The 20,816-nt window shown below is 43.2% G+C and overlaps 1 protein-coding gene and 1 long non-coding RNA gene across 2 annotated transcripts; one reads left to right on the forward strand and one right to left on the reverse strand.

Annotated features, from left to right (window-relative positions):
• Window positions 1-245: 245 nt before the first annotated feature.
• LOC310828245 lies at window positions 246-6,653 on the forward strand. The gene is made up of 2 exons (XR_014556776.1): window positions 246-2,316; window positions 5,473-6,653. It is a non-coding gene; the product is annotated as an uncharacterized lncRNA (long non-coding RNA).
• A 3,404-nt stretch (window positions 6,654-10,057) lies between these two features.
• On the reverse strand, window positions 10,058-15,216 carry SOSTDC1 (sclerostin domain containing 1). Its single transcript, XM_083705423.1, has 2 exons — window positions 14,912-15,216; window positions 10,058-11,324 (listed from the first exon to the last, which is right to left on the reverse strand). Exons 1-2 carry the CDS (start codon window positions 15,105-15,107, stop codon window positions 10,909-10,911), a joined length of 612 nt encoding a protein of 203 aa, XP_083561549.1. The 5' UTR covers window positions 15,108-15,216; the 3' UTR covers window positions 10,058-10,908.
• Window positions 15,217-20,816: the final 5,600 nt, after the last annotated feature.

Here is a 20,816-nt window from a genome sequence, read left to right on the forward strand (position 1 = left end):
TATTATTAGGCTGAATAATAAATAATTATTAAACATTAAAATTAAATTATACCCAAATGGTTTTCTTTTTATTAAATCCTATTATATCTGAATTTTTTGGAAAAGAAAAGGGTTGAACCAAGAGATGTTTACCTTGTCTGCTACTCATTGAGATCGTTATTTTTCTTGCTAAACATCTCTGTGTGTGCTTTTTTAATGGCCCAGTGGATTGAACACTTAGTAAGTAAGTTTGATCATAGCAGTATGACTGATGTGAATGTGCTACTCTGTTCCTAGTTAGAAGCATAGGGAACGTTTGCGCTTTTAAATTTTTTTGCTAAAGAACTGATGTGTCACTGGCACAATTTAGTTTTGCTTTCAAGTAATGTAAATGTAGTTCACCAAAAGATTTATCACCCTGAGTTAGCGATCTTGATAAAATCTTGCTTCTCTTATCTTTTACACTACTGTTTTGGGAAGAGGCCATTGCTCAGTGGCGGAGCTCACACTTCGTTTGCAGAAGGACCCAGGTTCGACGCTTGGAGCTTCCAATTAAAAAAGGAATTTAGACAAGTTTAGTAGGGCAAATGGCAGGGGCCCATGTGCCCCAGAGGACTGAAGGTGTTTGCCAGCATCCCTTTCTCCTTTTTCTTATCAGGACAGTGCATTGGCAACAATTCACACTGTGCAGCGAAGAAAGGGTATAGGTGAGGCTGCAGCCACCCGCTAATCTTCATTTCATCAGAATGCCTCTGGGCTCTACCCTAGCAAAAATGTTCAAAAGAAAAGAAAAAAAGAATGGTCTTCCATTCCTGCCACAACTGGCATGTGCTCACCCCCAACATGAATTTGACCTTTGAGCATTCCATTCAAATCGTCAGAACTCTTCAGCTAAGGGCTGACTGTTCAAAACAAATCTTGAAAGGCCCAGTTGTTCCCTTGGCCTGCTAACTCATTGCTGAGGGAGAAAACCACCTCAGGGGTGGTTCTCCCGGCTACTTGCAAAGTGAATATGCTTTGCTGGAGACCTCCATCACCTTTTATGTAATTCCTGAGTTTTTTTGTTCCATGAGGGATGGTGTAACGAGGGGAATGGGGTGAGACTGAGCAGAAATGAAATGGGTGCAATCTGTTCAGTTCTCCTTGGAAGAATTTAACAGCTGGAGCAGACCATTTCTGGGGCTAGGGTGCTCATCAGGTATTGTTAGGGAGGGAGGGGATATGGGTATTGTTTCCTAGATTTTCTTCCATTCCCCATACGCCATTCCACATATTCCCAAACTTCTGCTGATATAAGGCAGCTCTCCATATCCCTATGCCATGGGTCTTGTCAGGGATGGATGCCGACCAACCAACCAAGTGTCTTGCTATATATGTGATCTATATTCCCTTATTGAGAGCACAAATTGAACAGATACTCATTATGGTATGCCATGATCAACTGTGAGAATCTTAGCACCCTAAGAAGCTTATCCTGGGTCAGATTGCTGGCCCATTCACTGAGCATTGTCTGCAAAGGCTAGCAGAGGATCTGCAGGATTTCAGACATGTATTTTTCTCAGTTCTTCTCAGACATACCAAGGATCGAAAGCATTAGTTCAACTCCTGAGCCTTGGGGTAGATCCTAGGGATACATCCTATGCATAGTCTTAGCTGTGGGGTGGGGAGAAAAGGGGTCGTGGTTTGCGTTTTTCCATTGACTTCAGTGGGAGTATGTAATTTACTTTACCTCTTCCACTGCCTTCTTAGAGGGTGGAGAGAAGCCACAAGCAGCAGGGAGTTCCTCCTTTGTTCATGCCCTGCTGTGCTCCTGCTCCACCCATTCTTCCCTCGCTTATGCTGACAGTATCCTGCCAGAAGAAAGGCTGCTTTGGTGGTAGACTTTGCTGGCATAAGGGTATCTCTATGCCCACATAGAGTCTAGTCTATTGTTCCTATCCCCATATAGTGGTACCCCCTTAGGGATAGGATTGCACTATGAATCATCTTTTCAAAACTTCTGGCCCAGTTTCAGGAGCCATTTCTGATTTAAGGAATATGTGTAAAAACCCGTATCCTTGCGTGGAAAACAGCCCCTGGCAAAAGTTGTATTACTCCCATTATGAGCCAGGATTATTTATTTATATTATTTCTTTCATAGGCGCTTTTTTTTTTTTTTGGTGTGTTAAATTTACAGCAACTCTTACTCACCCTTCGAACATCCTTAATCCTTTCAGAAGTATTCAGTTGGCCACCGTGTTTCTCATCTTCTTTGGAAGTGAGAGAGAAAGAGAGGAAAGGAATGCACTTGATCTGCCAAAAAGAAAAGAGGGGGAAAATCACGGAAGAGGTCCCTTGGTATATAAAGTTTGCAGCCAATAAACTTGTTGTTTGAAATAAGATTAGTAAATGAACAATAACTGCAAGTGTCGCCAAGGAGAGTAGAACACCATTAGAAGCAAACTATAACTGTTTCTCCTGTGTATTTTCCCCACCCCCACCCCCACTCATACATGCAAAACTCGGAGTGTTTTATGGATCTTTTTCTGATTTTATCTTATATGTTGCACTCTGCCTTGCTATATTTTTTATGAAAGTGTGGGTTATCCATTCATAAATAAATAAATAGAATAAGCCACAAGGTCACCTCCTCCAAAGTGGAAGAGTGTAGTTATACTGCATATCTTGTCAAGTTATATAAGACTTCCATAGGTCTAGGTCCCTGCAAAAGGATGTCTCCAGCTAAGTTTTACTCAGAATAGACCAACGAAAATTAATGGACCTAAGCTAGCCATGCCCATTCATTGTCTATTCTAATTAGGACTAGTGTTGGATACAACTCAATGACCATCTTCCTGTAACTGCCTTAGGAAGAGAATGCACTTCAGCCATCAGGGCCCTCTTGGAGCTGTCCAAGGTCCTGTTCTTGTTTGCCCTCTGATTTGACCTGCCTTCACTGGACAATGCCTGCTTCCCCAGTGAGCCTCAACCTCCCACAAATCTGAAAAAGCAAAAATTGCAGATTAAAGGTGTTCAGTCCAAACAGGGATTGGGACACAGGGAGAGGGGACCTCATCTGTTTGTTCCTGCATTGATAAGATGTTTGGGGAGGGGCAATCTGGAGTTAAATGGCTAAAGACTCCTCCATGCCATAATCCCAGTTTGGATTGTGCCCCCCCCCCCCCATAATATACTACTGGCTTTTCAAAATATTTAGCCAGTGACTAATTGAGTGAATAATATCATGTCTGTTTGATCCCAAAAAGTTCTAGAATACCATCTTAAAAGCCCTTAGCTCTCATTCAGCCAATGAATTAATGACACATATTGAATGAGTTGCTGTGCTACTCATACCTTGTGGGGAGGTGTGTGTGAATCTGAATTTCTGATACGGTTTGTCTCTGTAGATCATGGCATAAGTATAAGATTGACATACAGTAGAACCTCAGGTTACATACGCTTCAGGTTACAGACTCCGCTAACCCAGAAATAGTGTATCTGAAATAGTGTATCTGAAGAAGTGTGCATGCACACGAAAGCTCATACCAAGAACTAACTTAGTTGGTCTTTAAGGTGCTACTGGAAGGAATTTTTTTGTCCAGAAATAGTGCTTCAGGTTAAGAACTTTGCTTCAGGATGAGAACAGAAATCGTGCTCCGGCTGCATGGAAGCAGCAGGAGGCCCCATTAGCTAAAGTGGTGCTTCAGGTTAAGAACAGTTTCAGGTTAAGTACAGGCCTCCAAAACGAATTAAGTACTTAACCTGAGGTACCACTGTAACTCTAATATGACATAACCCCCCCCCCCCATGATGAACTCCAGTAACCATGAAACCAGCCTGATTCCAGCCACCTGCTAAAAAGCATCCAGGAATCTCCTGAATTCACACACATCTTGGCTTAAAGGTTAGCACATGCAAATATATTTGTCAAGTACAAGATACTCAACTCCTCAGTGAGATTCAGACCTGAAGCCAGATCGCAGACAAGAGATAGCCAGGTTCAGATCGTGGCAAACCACCACAAGTCTTTCACCCTTTTTGTTAAGCAAATGGGAACAGGATTACCAAAGCGAACTAGGCAGGAAATTCTGGAAGGGATTATGAAAACTGCAGGAATCACTCAGTCCACAGCCCTCTCCCATCTATACTGGTGTACCTTGGAAAATTAGTATTTAAAAACCCATTCAATTCAAAGGGCAGTTAGCTCTCATAGCTCCAACAGGACAGAACTTACCCAGTGTTTTCCAGAACTCTAAGGACAGGTATACTTTCCTTCCCCCCTCTCCTAGTGTGAGTCTATGGCAAAATTGCCATGCCCATTCTTCTGTAAGCTTCATAGAATAGTTAGGAAATATTTAACTCTTTAACTAAAGTGCGTATGTATTGTAATTTGCCACCTGCTTCGACTGTATCTCTGCTGTCTAAAGTAGTATTTATATATACAGTCATACCTCGGCTGAAGTAGCTTCGGGTTAAGCGTTTTCGGGTTGTGCTCCATGGTGACCTGGAAGTAACGGAACGCGTTACTTCAAGGTTTCGCCGCTCATGCATGCGCAGGCGCTCAAAATGACCTCATGCACGGAAGCGGCCAATCGTGACCCGCGCATGCGCAGACGCAGGTTGTGTTCGCTTCAGGATGTGAACGGGGCTCCGGAATGGATCCCGTTCACATCCAGAGGTACCACTGTATATCTATTCTGTCACACCTATTTTATATAATAAATCAAGCTTTCTTTATTTCTTTGTGTGAGAGCTTCTTGTGGGCATAAGGTTATGGGTTAACACACACATCATAACTCCCAGCAAACAATCCTAAAGCTCTCAGAAGTGTGTATATGAGCATGCATGAGTGCTGGCTGCACACATGTGGACACACAAACCTGCAGCCTTTAACCATACATTTTTCAAGGATTTCATAGACTGGTCATTTTCTTATATTGGTGCATTGTGCTATAAAGTCACAGCCTCACAGAACTGCTAGTCTCACCAGGGAATTTTGAAGATCTCCTCTGCAATACCCATCACCCTTGGTTCAGTTACCCTAGCAGATAGTTATCAGGTAGCTGTGGTGAACCTATAGCCTCATCCTATAACCAGATTAGTTACAGTATAAAATGTCTTATTTACTTGATGCACATTGGTGCCCCTGAGTGCATTCTACATTTCAAGAAGTTGCATTCCAAATTCCAGGCATCCCTGCTTCTCATTTCAGGAACTGGAAGATGAGAAGCTTGGTTGATTTTTAAAAACAGAACAGGCTGTTCAGCCATGTGGCAAAGATACTGCTATTTCCCAAATGTGTTAAGAACAAATTTGGAGCATTGCAAGAAGTTAATTGAATTCAGTATTGTAATCAATATGGATATATTCTCCATTTATTAGAGTATGAAATATCTCCATACCAGGGGAAAACAGAGAGGTCTTGAGTTGCTGTTTTTTTTAAAAAAATGTGCAATGCAATCCTATTGCGTATTTACACAGAAGTAAGTCCCACTGTGCTTAATTTACTTCCAGGTAAGAGTACATAGGATTGCAGAGGTTGATGTAGAGGAGGAATGACAATGGACAGATCTGTCTGCTTCTGTTTATATCAGGCTCTTCAAGCATGTTTCCACATCAAGCTGCATTTTGAAAACAACAGCAGAAATATGCACATTGTATTTTCTCCATAAAATATGCATTTTTATTCTAACCTAAAATACATATTTTGGTGTGCATGGTAGCCTAAAATGCTTGTTTTATCTGTATTTCAATATTCATTTGTTTTTTGAATGATCAGTTTGTAGTTCTGTATTGAAAAATTGAAAGATGTGCAAAAACCAAAGCTTTTTGTGTTCCAATCTGCACCTTAGCCTGCAAAGTGAATGGAGTCAGCTCACTTTAATATTGCAGACCCAACAAGATCTCCCAGCATCCCTTGGAAGAAATTGACATGGACAAAACGTGAAACAATTTGAAAAGCTGGATGGCTTTCAAAAAGATGCTCAGGCAAGTCTTGTTGTGGGGCTGGTGTTCAAGCAAAGGGAACAAGTCTAGTGACAGACTGTCTGCCCGGCTCATAAATCTGCAGACAAATTTAAGTTTTCACCTGGAGCTACATTTACAAGTATGTCAATGAAATTAAAATCAAAGCCCCTTGCCTGGCCTGCGGGAAAGGAAATGCATCATGAGAAGAGAATGCTTTCCAGCACTCACGGATCCTTCTAAGTTTCTGAAATCCTCCAAGTTAGCACTGTAGCAACAAGAATCCCAGAGTGGAATGTGTTGAACACGCTCATGATTAATGTGGCAGTTCTTCAGGAAGGATGTAAAGGTCAGGTTGAGGAGGACTCTGGTTATTTATGAGGCAGAAATCTTTTAGGTATTTCCAAGGGTGTTATTCAAGTCAGCATTATTCTGTGACTGAACTTGGATTTGACATTTCTGGGTTTCAAAGACAGTTGAAGAGAAATGCCTAGCAGGTTGTGTGTGTGGCGGCAGTTGAAAGGGGAAACAGAATGAAAATTAAGCTTCTAATCGTTGTTGCAAACATGTCACAAACTTTGTCTCCCAAACTGGGAATCTTTTAAAGATATTGTAGCTCGCTCCTTCCAACCATCATCATATGTTGTTCCTCTGTATTTCCATGGTGCTCTCAAAACAGCAAACATGCCAGAGGAGAATGTATTTCCTTTCATTAAATATAACCCTGATTACTCCTTGGCTCTAGGCATTTTTCATCAGCAGATAACAGTTCACTAATGAGATTGATATTGCTTTTTCAGCTGACTCATGCCAGCACTGGGATTAATCAGTTAAGGGGGGGGGGTGTATATCCTTGTTCATAGACATAGTTGGCACTCTATATTTTAGAAACCAAATGACAAAAGAATTGTGTTCTTTTCTAGGAGACTTTTCTATTATATATTCCAGCAGATTATTGCTTGGCTTTGAATGATTCTGCTGTTTAAACGGAGCACCTTTTTCTTCTTTTTCTCTTTTGCAAACTGATTTTGCATTTTAGCATCACATATTGGCTGGATCCAGACTGATTTAGTCACACTTTAGTCCCATGGATACATCTGTTTCATTGTTTTCAATGGGACTAAATGACCTCTGATGTAGTCTTAATCCAACCCATTGAATTACTAGATTTTTGGATGGCCTTGCCCTAAAAGGTTGTCAAAAATATTTAAATAAATTAAATATTAATTAAAATGATGACAAAGTATATTTACATGATGTAAAATAGATTTATTTAGCCACCAAGAATCATCAGAACATAAGAAGAGCTCTATTGGATCAGACCAAAGGCCCATCTAGTCCAACCTTCTGTTCTCACAATGGCCAATCTGCTTATGGAAAGCTCACAAACAGGGCACACTTTCTGGTTGCAGCTTCCAGCAACTGGTATTCAGAGGCATATTGCCTCTGGTTCTGGAAGTAATATAGTTATCATAAAATAATATGCATTGGTGTTGGTTAGAGCATGGTGCTGATAATGCCAAGGTTGCAAGTTTGTTCCCTGAATGGGACAGCTGCATATTCCTGCATCGCAGGGGGTTCGACTAGATGATCCTCAGGGTCCCTTCCAACTCTACATCTCTATGATTTCTATGAAAGCCTTATCCTCCAGGAAATCATCGAATGAAATGTCTGGTTGGTTAGCAGCCCTTGGGCAGTTCCCACATGTGCCCAAAACTTTGCCCAAGTATCGTGTACAGCTGATTTTACAGTTAACTCATTCTGAGTATCTCTGGAACCTGACCATAAAGTTGCCATGTAGTATTTAAGCATGATGTGCCTATGTCAATAAAGAAAATGTCTTCCCTAGTTAATTGCAACATGGCTGGAATGGGGTGTTAATTTCTTTTGCAGGACGTGCTTGCCCCACCTCCTCTGTTTGCAAACGAATGTGGCTTCGAGACACTACTGGATGGACTGCTTGCTTGCGAAATGAATCATATTCTTTGAACCAGTACAATACATTCTACACACATGAGGCAGAGCTACCACTGACCTCCTCTTTTTGTGTGTGTTTTCCTGCTGTTGCAGTAGTCTCAGTGCGTCAAGGCTCTCCAGGGCTTCTCATTTGGCATTGTCTCCCTCCCTGACAAAGGACCCTAGGAAATGTCGGGTCCTTCCAGGTTCAGAAGACCTTGAAGAGCACCCACACTACTACTGTAGTTTAAGAGTAGTTCAACTCGAAAGGCTGCTGCTGTTCAAGTTTAGACAGTATTGGCCATGGCAAAGTGGCAGTGGTGTAACCCTTTGCCCACAGTGCTTTGCTCTCAAGAAATAACCATTCCTCAGAGCAAGAGGCAGCTAACCAGAGAGCCCCGTATGAGTGCTACTGACTGCTTTGCCGCAGGGGCAAAGTGGTGGTCTCGGGTCACAGCCACACAATACATTTAAGAAGTTAAGAAGAGCCCATTGGATAAGGCCAGTGGTGCAGCTAGTCCAGGGTTTCTGAAACTTGGGTCTCCAGCTGTTTTTTGACTACAACTCCCATCATCCCTAGCTAGCAGGACCAGTGGCCAGGGATGATGGGAGTTGTAGTCCAAAACAGTTGGTGACCCAAGTTTCGGAAATGCTGATCTACTCCAACATTCTGTTATCACAGTGGCCAACCAGTTGCCTATTGGAAGCCTCAAAGGAAGGACCTGAGTTCAAGAGTGCTCTTCCCACTTGTGATTCCCAGCACTCAGAGGCATACTGTCTCCAAAACAGAGGCATACTCTCTCTGACATGGAGGCAGAGTGTAACCACCATACTACATGAATTTACCTAAAAACATCCAAATTGGTGGCCACCATAACTTCATGTGTGAGCACTCACAGCCATCTCTCCCCCCCCCCCCCACAAGAATACATGACTGATGCATATCCCTGTCCTCCCTGGGCTGCTTTTCCAAAAGAAAGATGTGATTGTTTCTGAGCACATTCATTTGTATGTTTACTATATGCTATGACTCTTAGAATTAAAGAACATGCTTAGCCCAGGATTCCCCCACCCTACCCCCTTGCAACTGAACCCACAGCCCTTCCACACAAAACTCCACGCCGTTTTCCTCTGACACTTTCTTCATTTCAGAAGCCTAAGTGGGGAGCCTCTCATTTGTTGCTATTTTTTAAACAATTGAGAGTCAGAAAATCTTTCTGATCTGCCACTTACCCTGAGGTCAACTCATAGATCCCAGTTTACCAGTAGATGACTGCTGTATGCCAAGGCCAGATGATTCCTATGTTATAATACAGTCTTCAACCATCTTAAAAACAATTCCCTTCCCTCAAGCCACTAACCGCACACTGCAGTGGCGTCACCGAAGGGAGAAAGCTAGGGAACGCTCTGAGAGTCTGCTTCCTATGCAGCCCTCTGAATACTGGGGGCTGAACATTGGCATTTCTGTGGGTTCCCAGAAAGCACACCCTGCTCTTCCCCTTAGGCAATGGTGATCATGCATGATGTGTGGGGCAGGAAGAGAGTGCTTATATGGTATGAAACTAAATAGATACACTAGCGCAATGATTTCTGCTTGTGCCTTTTCCTCTCAATCTCTCTGCACAACCTCCCCAAATCTGCTCTAGAGGGTTGAGGAAAATCCCAGCACAGATTAAGCAGGGGGCAGGGGGAGTCCCTTCGCACAGCCCAAAGGATTCTTGCAGTAGTGAATCTATTTTCTTGTATAATGCCCAAGGGCAGTTTCATCCATGCCACAATCAATGTCCCCTCCACAAATGTCTGGTGGTGGTTTGAACAATAGCACTGGGTGTGGTAAGGAGGAGCTGCCCTCTACAAATTGGTGTTGCTTGAGTTTATTTGGACAGGACCAGGACAGGGCAGTGACAAGATCTAGGCTGTGTAGGTGCACCAGCAGAGCCCATCTGGCGTTTCCACTGATGTTCACCAACCCTGGACTCACTGCCACTGTGCCCTGCTTCAGCCCGATCTAGGTAAGCTGCAGCAATGTTGGAAGGTGGCTGAACATGTCCACCACCCCAGCAGCTATGGGGTGCCAACCCAGAGTACCCTGATGTGATCTGCCACTCAGAAACAGCCCTTACTTTATGTCACTGATGCACCATTCTTTTATGTGCTATTAAACCAAGGACAATAACAATGTTGTTGATATGTTTTTATTAAAAATGGATGAAACTGATATGAAGTAAGATCTACTTTTTTTAACCGCACACATAAAAAAATACAAATGCACTTTACAGTGTATTTACACAACATTTCCCACGTTTCAGCTTCCTTGAATTGAAAACCAAAATGAGAAACTACAAAGGTTAAAATATCTATTTTACATTATCTACAAAATGTATATTCTACTCTGACCAAAAATCATAGGAAAACACTTTGATGCATGTGGGGAGAGGAGTGATGAGACATAAAACAGGCGTCTTAAAAAATATAAAACACATCAAAGCTCATTAAATAATTACATTAATAAATAGCTTTTTGTTCAAATTTACTTTTGAAGCTGCTGTCATGCGTATTTTGCTTTTGTTTACAACTCTATGGATACAAAGGTTTGGAAGAAAATGATCAGCATGAACAATGCCCCCCCCCCCGGTGTGAAATCCAAATCATTCCTTTTCTTTTAAATGAGAGGTGTGAGACATGGTTAAATACTTGATTGAGAACATGTGCCCATAAAAACACAACAGCAGCTCTCTACAATATAAAACATCACATGTCCATGTCAACAGCTCTTTGTTTTCAGTAAAAAGAAGTTCATTGAGCTGCAGGTCTGGAGCCCATCTTGAAAATATAGATGCTCAACTCACCCCCCCCCCCGAAAAAGGTCCTTATGCACAGAATGCCCTTTTGAGTTTGGTCAATGCCACAAGTATATGTACACCCAGCTGTGAAGCAAACAATGACATGATAGAGTTTTCATTAGGCAGTGATATCTGTAAAGCAGGCAATTCATTGATAAGTTCAAATTTTAAGATGCATGGCTGAGTTCTAACTTGGGGGATGCTTCATGGATTTGCTGTTCCTTTTCCTCTCTTTATGATGCTGCGCGGGCTTTGTTTGAGATGCTCCTTCAAAGTTATGGCTGGATTCATTGTGTTGCCTGGTGTATCTCTTGCACTTGCAAGCCGTAACGACAGTTACTTTGTAGGTTCTTGTACTTCCATCTTGACACTGAAGCTGAATCCTTTGGGTGCGGGTCTTGTCATTGACACATCGCCACTCCTGTGAGCTCCTTCTGCTCCAGTACTTGGAACCATAGCCTCCTCCGATCCAGTTAGGCAACACCGGCAAAGGGAGACACTCCCCAGCGCACACCAGCTCTTTCAGAGGGTTTATACTGGTACATTGGCCATCAGAAATGTATTTGGTGGATCTCAGTTCCCGGCATCCAACTTGAACTCGACCTGTCAAAGGCACAGAATATGGAGGTCAACACTCAAATTCCAATGGCCTACATTTATTTCTTGCATCAGAGTAGCTCACAAAGCCTTGGTACCCATGTTTATATGTCCTTCATGTGGCAGAGGGATAGAGCTCCTTCCTGCTGCACTATGTGTAGATGATGTAATATGCAAGCCAGGAAGTCCATGTCAACATCCATATTTTACATTATTGCTCCTCCCCCTTGCTGCTGCAACCAACTTCATAAGAGTAACTGTTTGTGGATCTGCTCATGCAGGGATTCACAGAGTATTGCAGCAGCTACTTCTGTGATCACAAGATACTTCCCATCACCCAAGCAGCCACTGTAATTTCCCTTGATTCCCTGCAACACACATTTTACTGCACATACACGCCGGCCACAATAACACTGGCACCAAATCTCTTTTGAGGGTGAGAAATTGTGTCAGCAGGGCTTCCATGGAAGCTGGTATTGTGCATTCAACTCTTGTTAAACCATCTGAATGGTGGAGGAATGAGAGGAGCATGTTTCTCCTCAGTCACATGGAGACTGGGCAAATGTCTGAACTGGGGCACAGAAAAGGTCGACCCCTGGCAGTCAGTTGATGTTTCATGGATGTTCTGGGTGATTATTTGGTATATTTTCCCACTATAGATGTGTACTTCATCTAGCCCAGTGTTTCCCAAACGTGGGTCTCCAGCTGTTTTTGGACTACAATTCCCATCATCTCTGACCTCTGGTCTTGTTAGCTAGGGATGATGGGACTTGTAGTCCAAAAACAGCTGGAGACCCAAGTTTGGGAAACACTGATCTAACTCAATGGAGGCCAGGCACTGATTATTGGCTTCTACTTCTCCCTCTGGCCCAGGGGTGGAGAACCTGTGACCTTCCAGATGTTGGTGGACTACATCTCCCATCAGCCCCAGCTAGCCTGGCCAAGAGACAAGAGTTGAAGTCCAACAGTGCCTGGAGGGCCACAGGCTCCCCATCCCTGTTCTGGGCCAAAACTGAATGACTAAAGCTGTAATGTAATAGTGCAGGTCTAAAAGCTAGTGGGGTTGCCCCAGAGTAAGTAGGTTGCTAATTGTGGCCTGTTTGTATATAAGCTGCCTCAGCTTCTGATAGTATCAGAAGTAATACTGTGTTAAAAGCTTCCATCCATCTACCTGACTTGCATGAAATCATTGTCCTGGATCTTGATCTAAGATGGATTTGATCCAAGATGTTAAGTATTTGTTTAGCTAGTGTGAAGATTTATGTGTGTTGTTTTGGGAGTTTAGGAAATTAATATGCTGGATTTAAATAACAGCAATACAAAAAAGCTCAATGTATGCATACCATCTTCAAGGAAAACTCTAGCTCTGAGGAAGATTCTTAGAAAACTGTATTCTATACATTTTTCTTTGTCAAAATACACAGTTTTCTTCAGGCGACAGTATTACAGTATTGCAACATTGCTTGCCAGTATGCTTACTTAAAACAGGTAATACTGCTAAACCTGAGGCAATATTATTTCATTTTTTTAAAAAGGCAACTGACATTGTACCAAGGCACTGAACCAGCCGCAAATACAGACATGTTTGTGCCTGCTTACATCTGCAGAGATATACCCTCAACGAAGTAAGCACAATTCCTTATTTTAATAATTACCCTTTGAAATGAACACACACCATGAATTTCAACACACACCTTTCACTCTTATGCTTTCTCTTTCTTAAAGAAAGTGGAAACTGTGCAATGTTATTCAAGAGCAATGCAAATAAGCAGAATTATAGTTAATGAGCAAAGCGTCACGCCCATGATATTTCAACTTATGTTTGCTGCTTTGATTTCAAGTAGAGTTGAGTGACCATTTTAGAAGAAGAAGAAGAAGAAGAAGAAGAAGAAGAAGAAGAAGAAGAAGAAGAAGAAGAAGAAGAAGAGGAGGAGGAGGAGGAGGAAGACATATCGGCTTTTTTGCAGTCTCCTCAATATGGAGGGATATTTGTCTGGAAGAGCTTATGGGAAAGGTTTGTCTTATATAGGCACAACAGGCCAACTCAAATTTACCAAACCTTTTTTTGGGGGGAGGGTGTTAGGTGTAATCTAACACTCCATGCACACTGGATTTTTCAACCAACTCCGTTTTTCAAGAACCAGCAGGTATTCCTTAAGGCACACTCTGCAAGGACATTCTTTTGTGCAAGAGGGCACCAATAGGGTTCGCACAAGAGATCTTCTCCAAATTCTAGTAAGGCAAAGCTGAATTTGCTAATGTGCCAACATGCCATGTCCATCAACCAATTCCCTCTCTATGGTGACATTCTGCAGGAAGTCCCCACCCAGGTTGTGTGTGTGACTATTTATTACTTGAAGAGACTGCAGCTTCACCGACTATTCCCCACTCACTATTTTAAGAGGAATAGATTTCTGCACAGTGTTCCTCACCCAAATAATTTTGATCCAGGTTTGCATCCTGCACCTGGCTCAGGAATGTGAGTGAAAGGAAGTGGTTACCACTTTGCATTGTCTGTCTTCTTCAGTGCTTGCATGCGTACAACTTTAGCTCCCCTCCCACCCCCATAGTGACAGTTCACTGACAATGAATGCATACCGGGCTGTTCATGTAATCTTGCATTGACAAGATATTTCCTGTGTATTTAAGCTACACTTAGCAGAAATGCAGGCAAGCCTTTTTTCCTTGTTTTAAAAAACGTGGTCATCAACTTTTTTTTACTCTTTTGGGAGACAATGATGTTCTGGTTTATGGCTCAAGTCAACTCGACCACCGCCCCCCCAGGAAAAAAAAAATTCCCAACTGTGCCCCTCTTTTTTTTTTCCAGCCAAAAGCCTAATCAGGGGAGCGGGGCATTTTCAAAGGCAAGTTGGAGCAGAGATCCCGGGTAGGTTGTGAACCTGTTTGTTGACACTGACTAGAGGAGTTAAGCAGGTAAGTGCTAATTCAGGAAGTAAAAAACAAAAATGCTGGAACCAAATCAAAGCTTGGCTGCTGAAAGTAAATGTTAGCTTTGTGAAGGGGCACAGACGAGTGAGCTAGCTGAAAAGCCCGCTGAGAGAGAGAGAGAGAGAGAGAGAGAGAGAGAGAGAGAGAGAGAGAGAGAGGCATTGTCTCTCCTGAACTACAGTACTTTGTCCCTTACAAAGACGCTTTATGAGAAATGAAAGGTAATCTCAAGTAGCCCCCGATTTGGAAGGAGAAAAAAATAAATAACCCAAGCACTTCTCTTTTTCTCCATTTAATATTCGGTCTTTTGCTCCCTGTTCAGAACTCATGAGCACAAGATCCAGGAGAGAACTCCCAAATGCAAAAAGCCTGGATCTAATTTGGAATTACTAATAATAAGCCTGCCACGTTTTTGGCACGAGAACTCATTCATTTTTATTTTTATTTTTAAAAGCGTGCTTGGAGGACCCCCCCCCCCTTGAGACGGAATTCTCCACAAGAACTTCTAAAGGGGTGCATCCTTAATGGCAAACACAATTCGACTTTTGAAACATCGTATGTCAAATAAAATAAAGGGCAGGGAGTGTACTTGAGGAGGGGATAACGAACAGAGCGCATCTGTACAACTCCAAACAGATACTTACTGGTCCGGTCGAATCCCGGGTGTCTGCCTCCATTTCTCGCTTGGTTCAAGGTGCTGTTGTTGCTGGAGCTGGCCGGAATGGGTTTCACCACGTGGGAATAAAGGATCTCGGTGGCATCGTTCTTGAAAGCCCAGCAGCCCTTCAGGAACAGGCAGGCGAGCAGAATGCCAGAGAGCTGTAGAGCGGAGAGGAGCATGGCTGGCTCAAGCTGTGTGCGCGCCTGTTGAATCCCAGCTGCTGCTGCTGCTGCTGCTGCTGCTGCTTCCTCCGCCGCTTTTTCTGCAACTGTGAAATTCCTCCCAGAGACTCCCTTTATATAGTCCCAGAGGCTTGGCACTCGTGGAAGTGTAAGCTTGGGGAGAGCTTCAGGATGAAAACACAGACAAGGAGAGGGTGGGATCCCCTGGAAGCAGCAAAGGATTCTTTTTTTTTTAACCAGTGGAAGGCTGGAGCAAAGGAGGAGCTTAAGGGGGAAAAGTCACTAATTGCAGGATTCCTAGGCCAGGTTTTTGAGGATGGGGAGAGGGAGGGAGGAATCGAAGAGCTGTTCAGTAGCAAGCAGACACTGCAGAGGGGATAAGCTGGTTTGCCGTTTCTGACACTCTGCATACCTGACTCCCCCTCTCACCTGCTGCATACTCACAATACCTTTAAAGCACATTCGAAGCACATTTTCCCCTTCAAAGAATTCTGGGCACTGTGGTTAAGGGTTGCTGGTGGGAATTGTAACTATGGGAGGGCTAAACTACAGTGCCCAGAATTCTCTGAGGGGGGATGATATGCTTTGAACATGTTTGGATTCAAGGTTTCAGGAGTATGCAGCCTGAATCACTGTTGCCAGCAAGGATTTGTCTTCCTAAGACTTTCTACTACTGTATTGGGTGGGAGAGAGAGATGGATTTTGTCATTTATGTGAAAGATGCAAAATTGTTCTGCACACTGCGGAAAAGGTTCAGGGCAAGCATACTTTTCTGGAAGGGGGAGAAAACGGCAGCCCACTATATGTGTCCCGTGAATAATTTAATGATGGCCTAGAGAAAGATTTTAATAATGTAGCTTTGATCAACGCAAAGCTTTCCTAAAGCAACGTTTGTGTTAGGGGAATTGTCTCTTCTCAATGTGCTAGAAATTCTCTGCTGTACTTCTCTGACACTGCTGACAAAGATAATACGCATTCTTTGCCCCAAAGGAAGTTTCTTTAGACAGCTTCGGCAGCTCACATGGCCCAAGTTAGCCTCATTAAGCCCAGTGGGAATACTCTAGCATAAGTGGCACATAACTTGGAGCTTTCACTTCATGAATCGTCTACTGCTATTTGAAGGATGTGAAAGTATATTTTACATAATGAGTAATAATAAGCTGTTCTGCAAAGAGGGGAAGGAAATCTCGCTTTGACCTGTAGCGTTCTGCTGATGTCTTACTTCCAGATATTAAGCATTCATTTGAGATTCCTCTCCCTGAGATACGGGGCAACTGGTCCTGCAATGACCACATGCAGTGCCAAGCCACTAACCATAGTTTAAGCAAATCAGTCTGGCATGCCTCCACTTTGCTCCTTCCTCCATTGGGGAGGAACAAGCATGCAGTATAGCTGACTTAGTGTTATGTCTGACAGCCAGTGAGATGTAGTGGTTAGAATGTTGGACGAGGAGGACCTGGGAGATCTGGGTTCTAATCCCCACTTGGCCATGAAGCTCACTGGGTGACCTTGTGCCAATCACTGTCTCTCAGCCTAACCTACCTCACAGGGTTGTTGTGGGGATTGGATGAGGAGGGGGAGAACCATGTATGCCACCTTGAGTTCCTTTGGAGGGAAAAAAAGCTGGGGCGCAAATGAAAAAAATAAAATAAATAAACCAGCGCTCTTAGCTGGCTTTGTTCCAACAACCAATGTTTGTGGTACCCTGATTGTAGCTTTTTTGGCAGAAACACACGTCAAAGCTGGATTCCTGCAAGGCACTGTCTGCACTTGATCTAGGTCAGGGTTTCCCAAACTTGGGTCTCCATCAGTTTTTTTGGACTACAATTCCCATCATCCCTGGCCACTGGTCCTGCTAGCTAGGGATGATGGGAGTTGTAGTCCCAAAACAGCTGGAGACCCAAGTTTGGGAAACCCTGGCCTAGATGCTGCAGTTAGTGCAGAATGCTGCAGCGCGATTGCTGACAGGAGTGAAACCTTGTCAACATATAACACTTGTGCTCGGAGGTTGCACTGCTTGCCAATTTGCTACTGGGACAAATTCAAGGCATTACTATATAAAGCCCTTAACAACTTTATTTATCTGCAAGTTTATCTGCAAGATCACGTTGCTTTATGTCTACTTGACCACTTCAACGTATGGAACTGGCACTGGCCACATTAGGCCCATTTTGCATTTGTAAGAAATCACTTTAGAACTCCCAGCAAGTACATCTATTTCCAAGTAGTGCGTATTTTGCATGAACATACTGAACTTGTGCAAACAGAGGCAAAGGACACATGGTCAGAGCAACACTTCCAGGTGTTGTTGGACTACAACTTCTATCAGTCCCAGCCAACATGATCAATGGTCAGGGATGATGGGAATTGTAATCCGGCAAATATTTGGAGAACCACCGTGAGCTAGATCTAACACATCACAGGGCACTTCATATGAGTTCCTGTATAGCCTCTTCTGTGGAGCAACATTATAGCACATGCTTCCTCTGTTCAATGCTTAACTGGAACCCCCAGAATAGGAAAAAAGAAAAACCACCTATACCCAAAACGTTTGTGCAACCTAAGTTCTTTGACGTACGATTTAATCCAATTCAGACCGATGTAGCTAAATTTAGTTTGAATGCCAAATACTGAATTCTGGCTGGATGTGGCATCCCCAAGGCTTTTATCTTCACCATTTAAGTTAATGAGAACGATGCCACTCATGTCAACGATGGGAGATCGCGCACCACCCAGGTGACAGCTTCTGTGGAAGAGACGGAGGCAAGCAGGAGGTGTTGAAAAGCAGAACCCATAAGTCTCTTGGCAGCTGCGAGTGAGGAGAGCTCAATCCGTACCTGCCTGTGTTATTATAACTGGCCACACCCTTTTCTGGAATAGCAAGAATGTTGCAGGTTGGAACGGCGGTGTATTAGCAGTTCTTTTGTGTGGAAAACCTTGATCAGGACTTGGCGGTCCTGTGTCTCGCCACAGCCAGACGATCAGCTCTCCTCTTTTATACCTATCCAATTTAGCCCACCTAAAAAAAAAGTAGACATGATGAAATCTATTTTGCTTTTATAAAGCAATTATAAAGTAAGGCTGCCTTGTATTAAACGATTCATAAAGGCACGCTCAGCTGTATCAGAAAGATATTGTATATAATTATGGCTTACCCAAAATATGCTTCTTTTGTTTCTCCATGTGCAGCCTTCTTCCTCTGTACTACGTAATGGGGAACAGAAGAGCCTCGTGGAAGTGAGCGCTTTCTGTCCAATAAACAGCAATGGCAACACACTAGGCATGCTGCCGGTCCCATTTTCGAAGTGGAATCGACACAATACAGATTTCCCATTGTTCTGCTTTGGATTTCTGCAATGGTGTGGTTGTAAATTCTGAAGTGCTTCTATGCCACACACATACACACACAGAGAGAGATATACACAGAGAGAATTTTTGACCAATGCAGACATTATGGCTTCAACATCAAACCAGCTTCCCCCCCCCCCCCCTCAGCCCCACTTCCCCTGCTTTGCTTTATGTCCAACCTGAAGAACAGCTCTGGTGGACTCAAAGTATTGCTCACTGCTTTGTGACATTTTGGTTGGACTCATAATAAACGGAATTTTTCAGAACAGAAGTAGCATTTTAAACCTTAGCCAGTAGTGGTCAGTGAGGAGGAGCAGAAGTGCTAACCTCACCTTCTGTCACAGACATTGCTGCGGTTTATGGGAGGAAGCAAAGTGAGGTGGCAGTGAGGTTGGCATGGTGCAAATGCACTGGCAGAACCAATGTTTCTGTACCATGCTGAGCTCACCACCACGTCTCACCTGCAGTTGGATCTGCAGTTTCAAAGTGTCTCTTGCAAGCATGTGAAATTATCCAAGTCAAGCTTATTTCTTACAAGTATTTCCTCTCCAATAAAGTTTTCTCTTTGTTCAATGTTTTCCATATGCTCTGCAGACTCTATGGATATTTGCTCCTACAATTGTCTTTGAGGCTCATTAAGAGATTTTTAGATCATTTGATCTGTGAGGTCACAGAAACATGGGCGACAGTTACTAATACGTCATATGCAGAAGATGTGTGTTTGTTTGTGTGTGTGTGTGTGTGTGTGTGTAATGGATACTTTATGTAGTCCAGATAACTATGAGATCATCTTGGTAAACTGCCTCACCTTTTGTTAAGGTATTCTGCAATCTGGAAGTATTTCTGAGTGACCATCTGGATTCTGGATTCTAAATTGCATTTCTTTTCTGTCTTTGATCAGAAGACTGTCAGCATCTCTCTAATGAAGGCTTTGCCAAACTTATCTGTTCCTTTATGATCTCCTGATAGAATAAGTGTGACATCTTGTCTATCGGCTGCTCCTGTCCCAGTCTATAGCTACTCTTCCTGTTAAAAAGGACTCCTTGATTAATTAGTGGTATTGGCCATAGACAGCATAATGCCTTTGAAGTCTATATTGGCTTCCTTTTTGCCCCCCAGGTAAAATATTGCTATTGATCTATAAAGACCTATCCTCTTGGAGCCCTGCCTGACAGATCTTCTATCCCAGTTGTGTCGCACTGACAGTTGCCATTTTTTTACTTCCTCAAAGGTTCGGGATCTGGAGGTGCATTTTTCTCAGAGCCTCATTGGTCTGTCAAGAGCTGGAAGAGCTGCCAACTGCAGGAGATTCATCACTTTCTTGTCAGGCTGTGGGGAAAGTAATCAGCTCATATCTCCAGGCGAGATGGATCTCTTTTGTGTTTGCATGTTGAATTTAATATCTGGTGACTGGGCAGTAGAAAAATGGCAAGTTGGCAAAGTGAGGCAGTTTAGAGCAATTATGGTTTGCCTTCGGAGCAGTTAAGAGCAATTATGACCTAAAAGACGTCCCTAGCTCAGCTATTGGCGCGTAACTCAGTGGGTGGCCTTCCAAGCCACTGTCTCATGCCCTCAGTCCAATCCATAATACATGGATAATCACACTGCCCTTAGGGTTGCTTAGGTAATTTATGGGAAAGAGTTTGAATACTTAGGGGAAATGCTATAGAAATACTTAACTGATGTACTTAAGAACTCTGTAACTTGAAACAGCTTAAAAATATAAAGTCAAAAGAGTAGCCAAAACAGCAACAGATTGGGCAATATCTGGCCTTGATCTGGCCCATAAACAGGGAGGGCAATGAGAACACACCTGACATCCCCCTGCACCTAATATACCTACCTCACGTCTTATGTTGCTAACTTTATGTAGATAAAAGTGGGGAGTGCAGATTTTGTAGGGTTGGGGGAATGGATCTGACAGGTGGACCAAATCTTTATCACCCACCCCCATGAGCCACAATTGACATCTGTCCACCTGTCATTCACCTGACCTCGCAATGACACCAGGTGACCCATTTCAGTCTGCATTTTTGCAAGCACCACGATCAGCTGATCATTGGGGTTTTCTAAGCACTGTGCATGGGGCTAATGGGCCCAGAGGTTCACTGCCGCTGATGTAGATCTGTTGATGTTCAGATGTGGTATGCATGCATTGTGTAGGTTAATTTCCTGACAAAAATCCCATAATCAACAGTGCAGTGTAGTGCAGTCCAAGCCTAGACATGCCACACATTGGATTTATGTGCCCAGGCCCCACTTTGATGCTACTGCCCTGCATGAGAGTCTGGTACCATAGACGTCTAGGGATGCTGCGGGTGGGATACAAATGGCTGGTGAACATGGAGGGCCCTCCAT

This window comes from Podarcis gaigeae, assembly GCF_964106915.1.
Source record: "Podarcis gaigeae genome assembly, chromosome: 12".
Classification (NCBI taxonomy): Eukaryota; Metazoa; Chordata; class Lepidosauria; order Squamata; family Lacertidae; genus Podarcis; species Podarcis gaigeae.

Bases quoted from the DNA above. Each gene is read 5' to 3' on its own strand.
- SOSTDC1 (XM_083705423.1), bottom strand. From the start codon at position 15,107: ATGCTCCTCTCCGCTCTACAGCTCTCTGGCATTCTGCTCGCCTGCCTG. The intron at 11,325-14,911 runs GTAAGTATCTGT...TGCCTTTGACAG, and splicing joins CCCGGGATTCGACCGGACCA to GTCGAGTTCAAGTTGGATGC.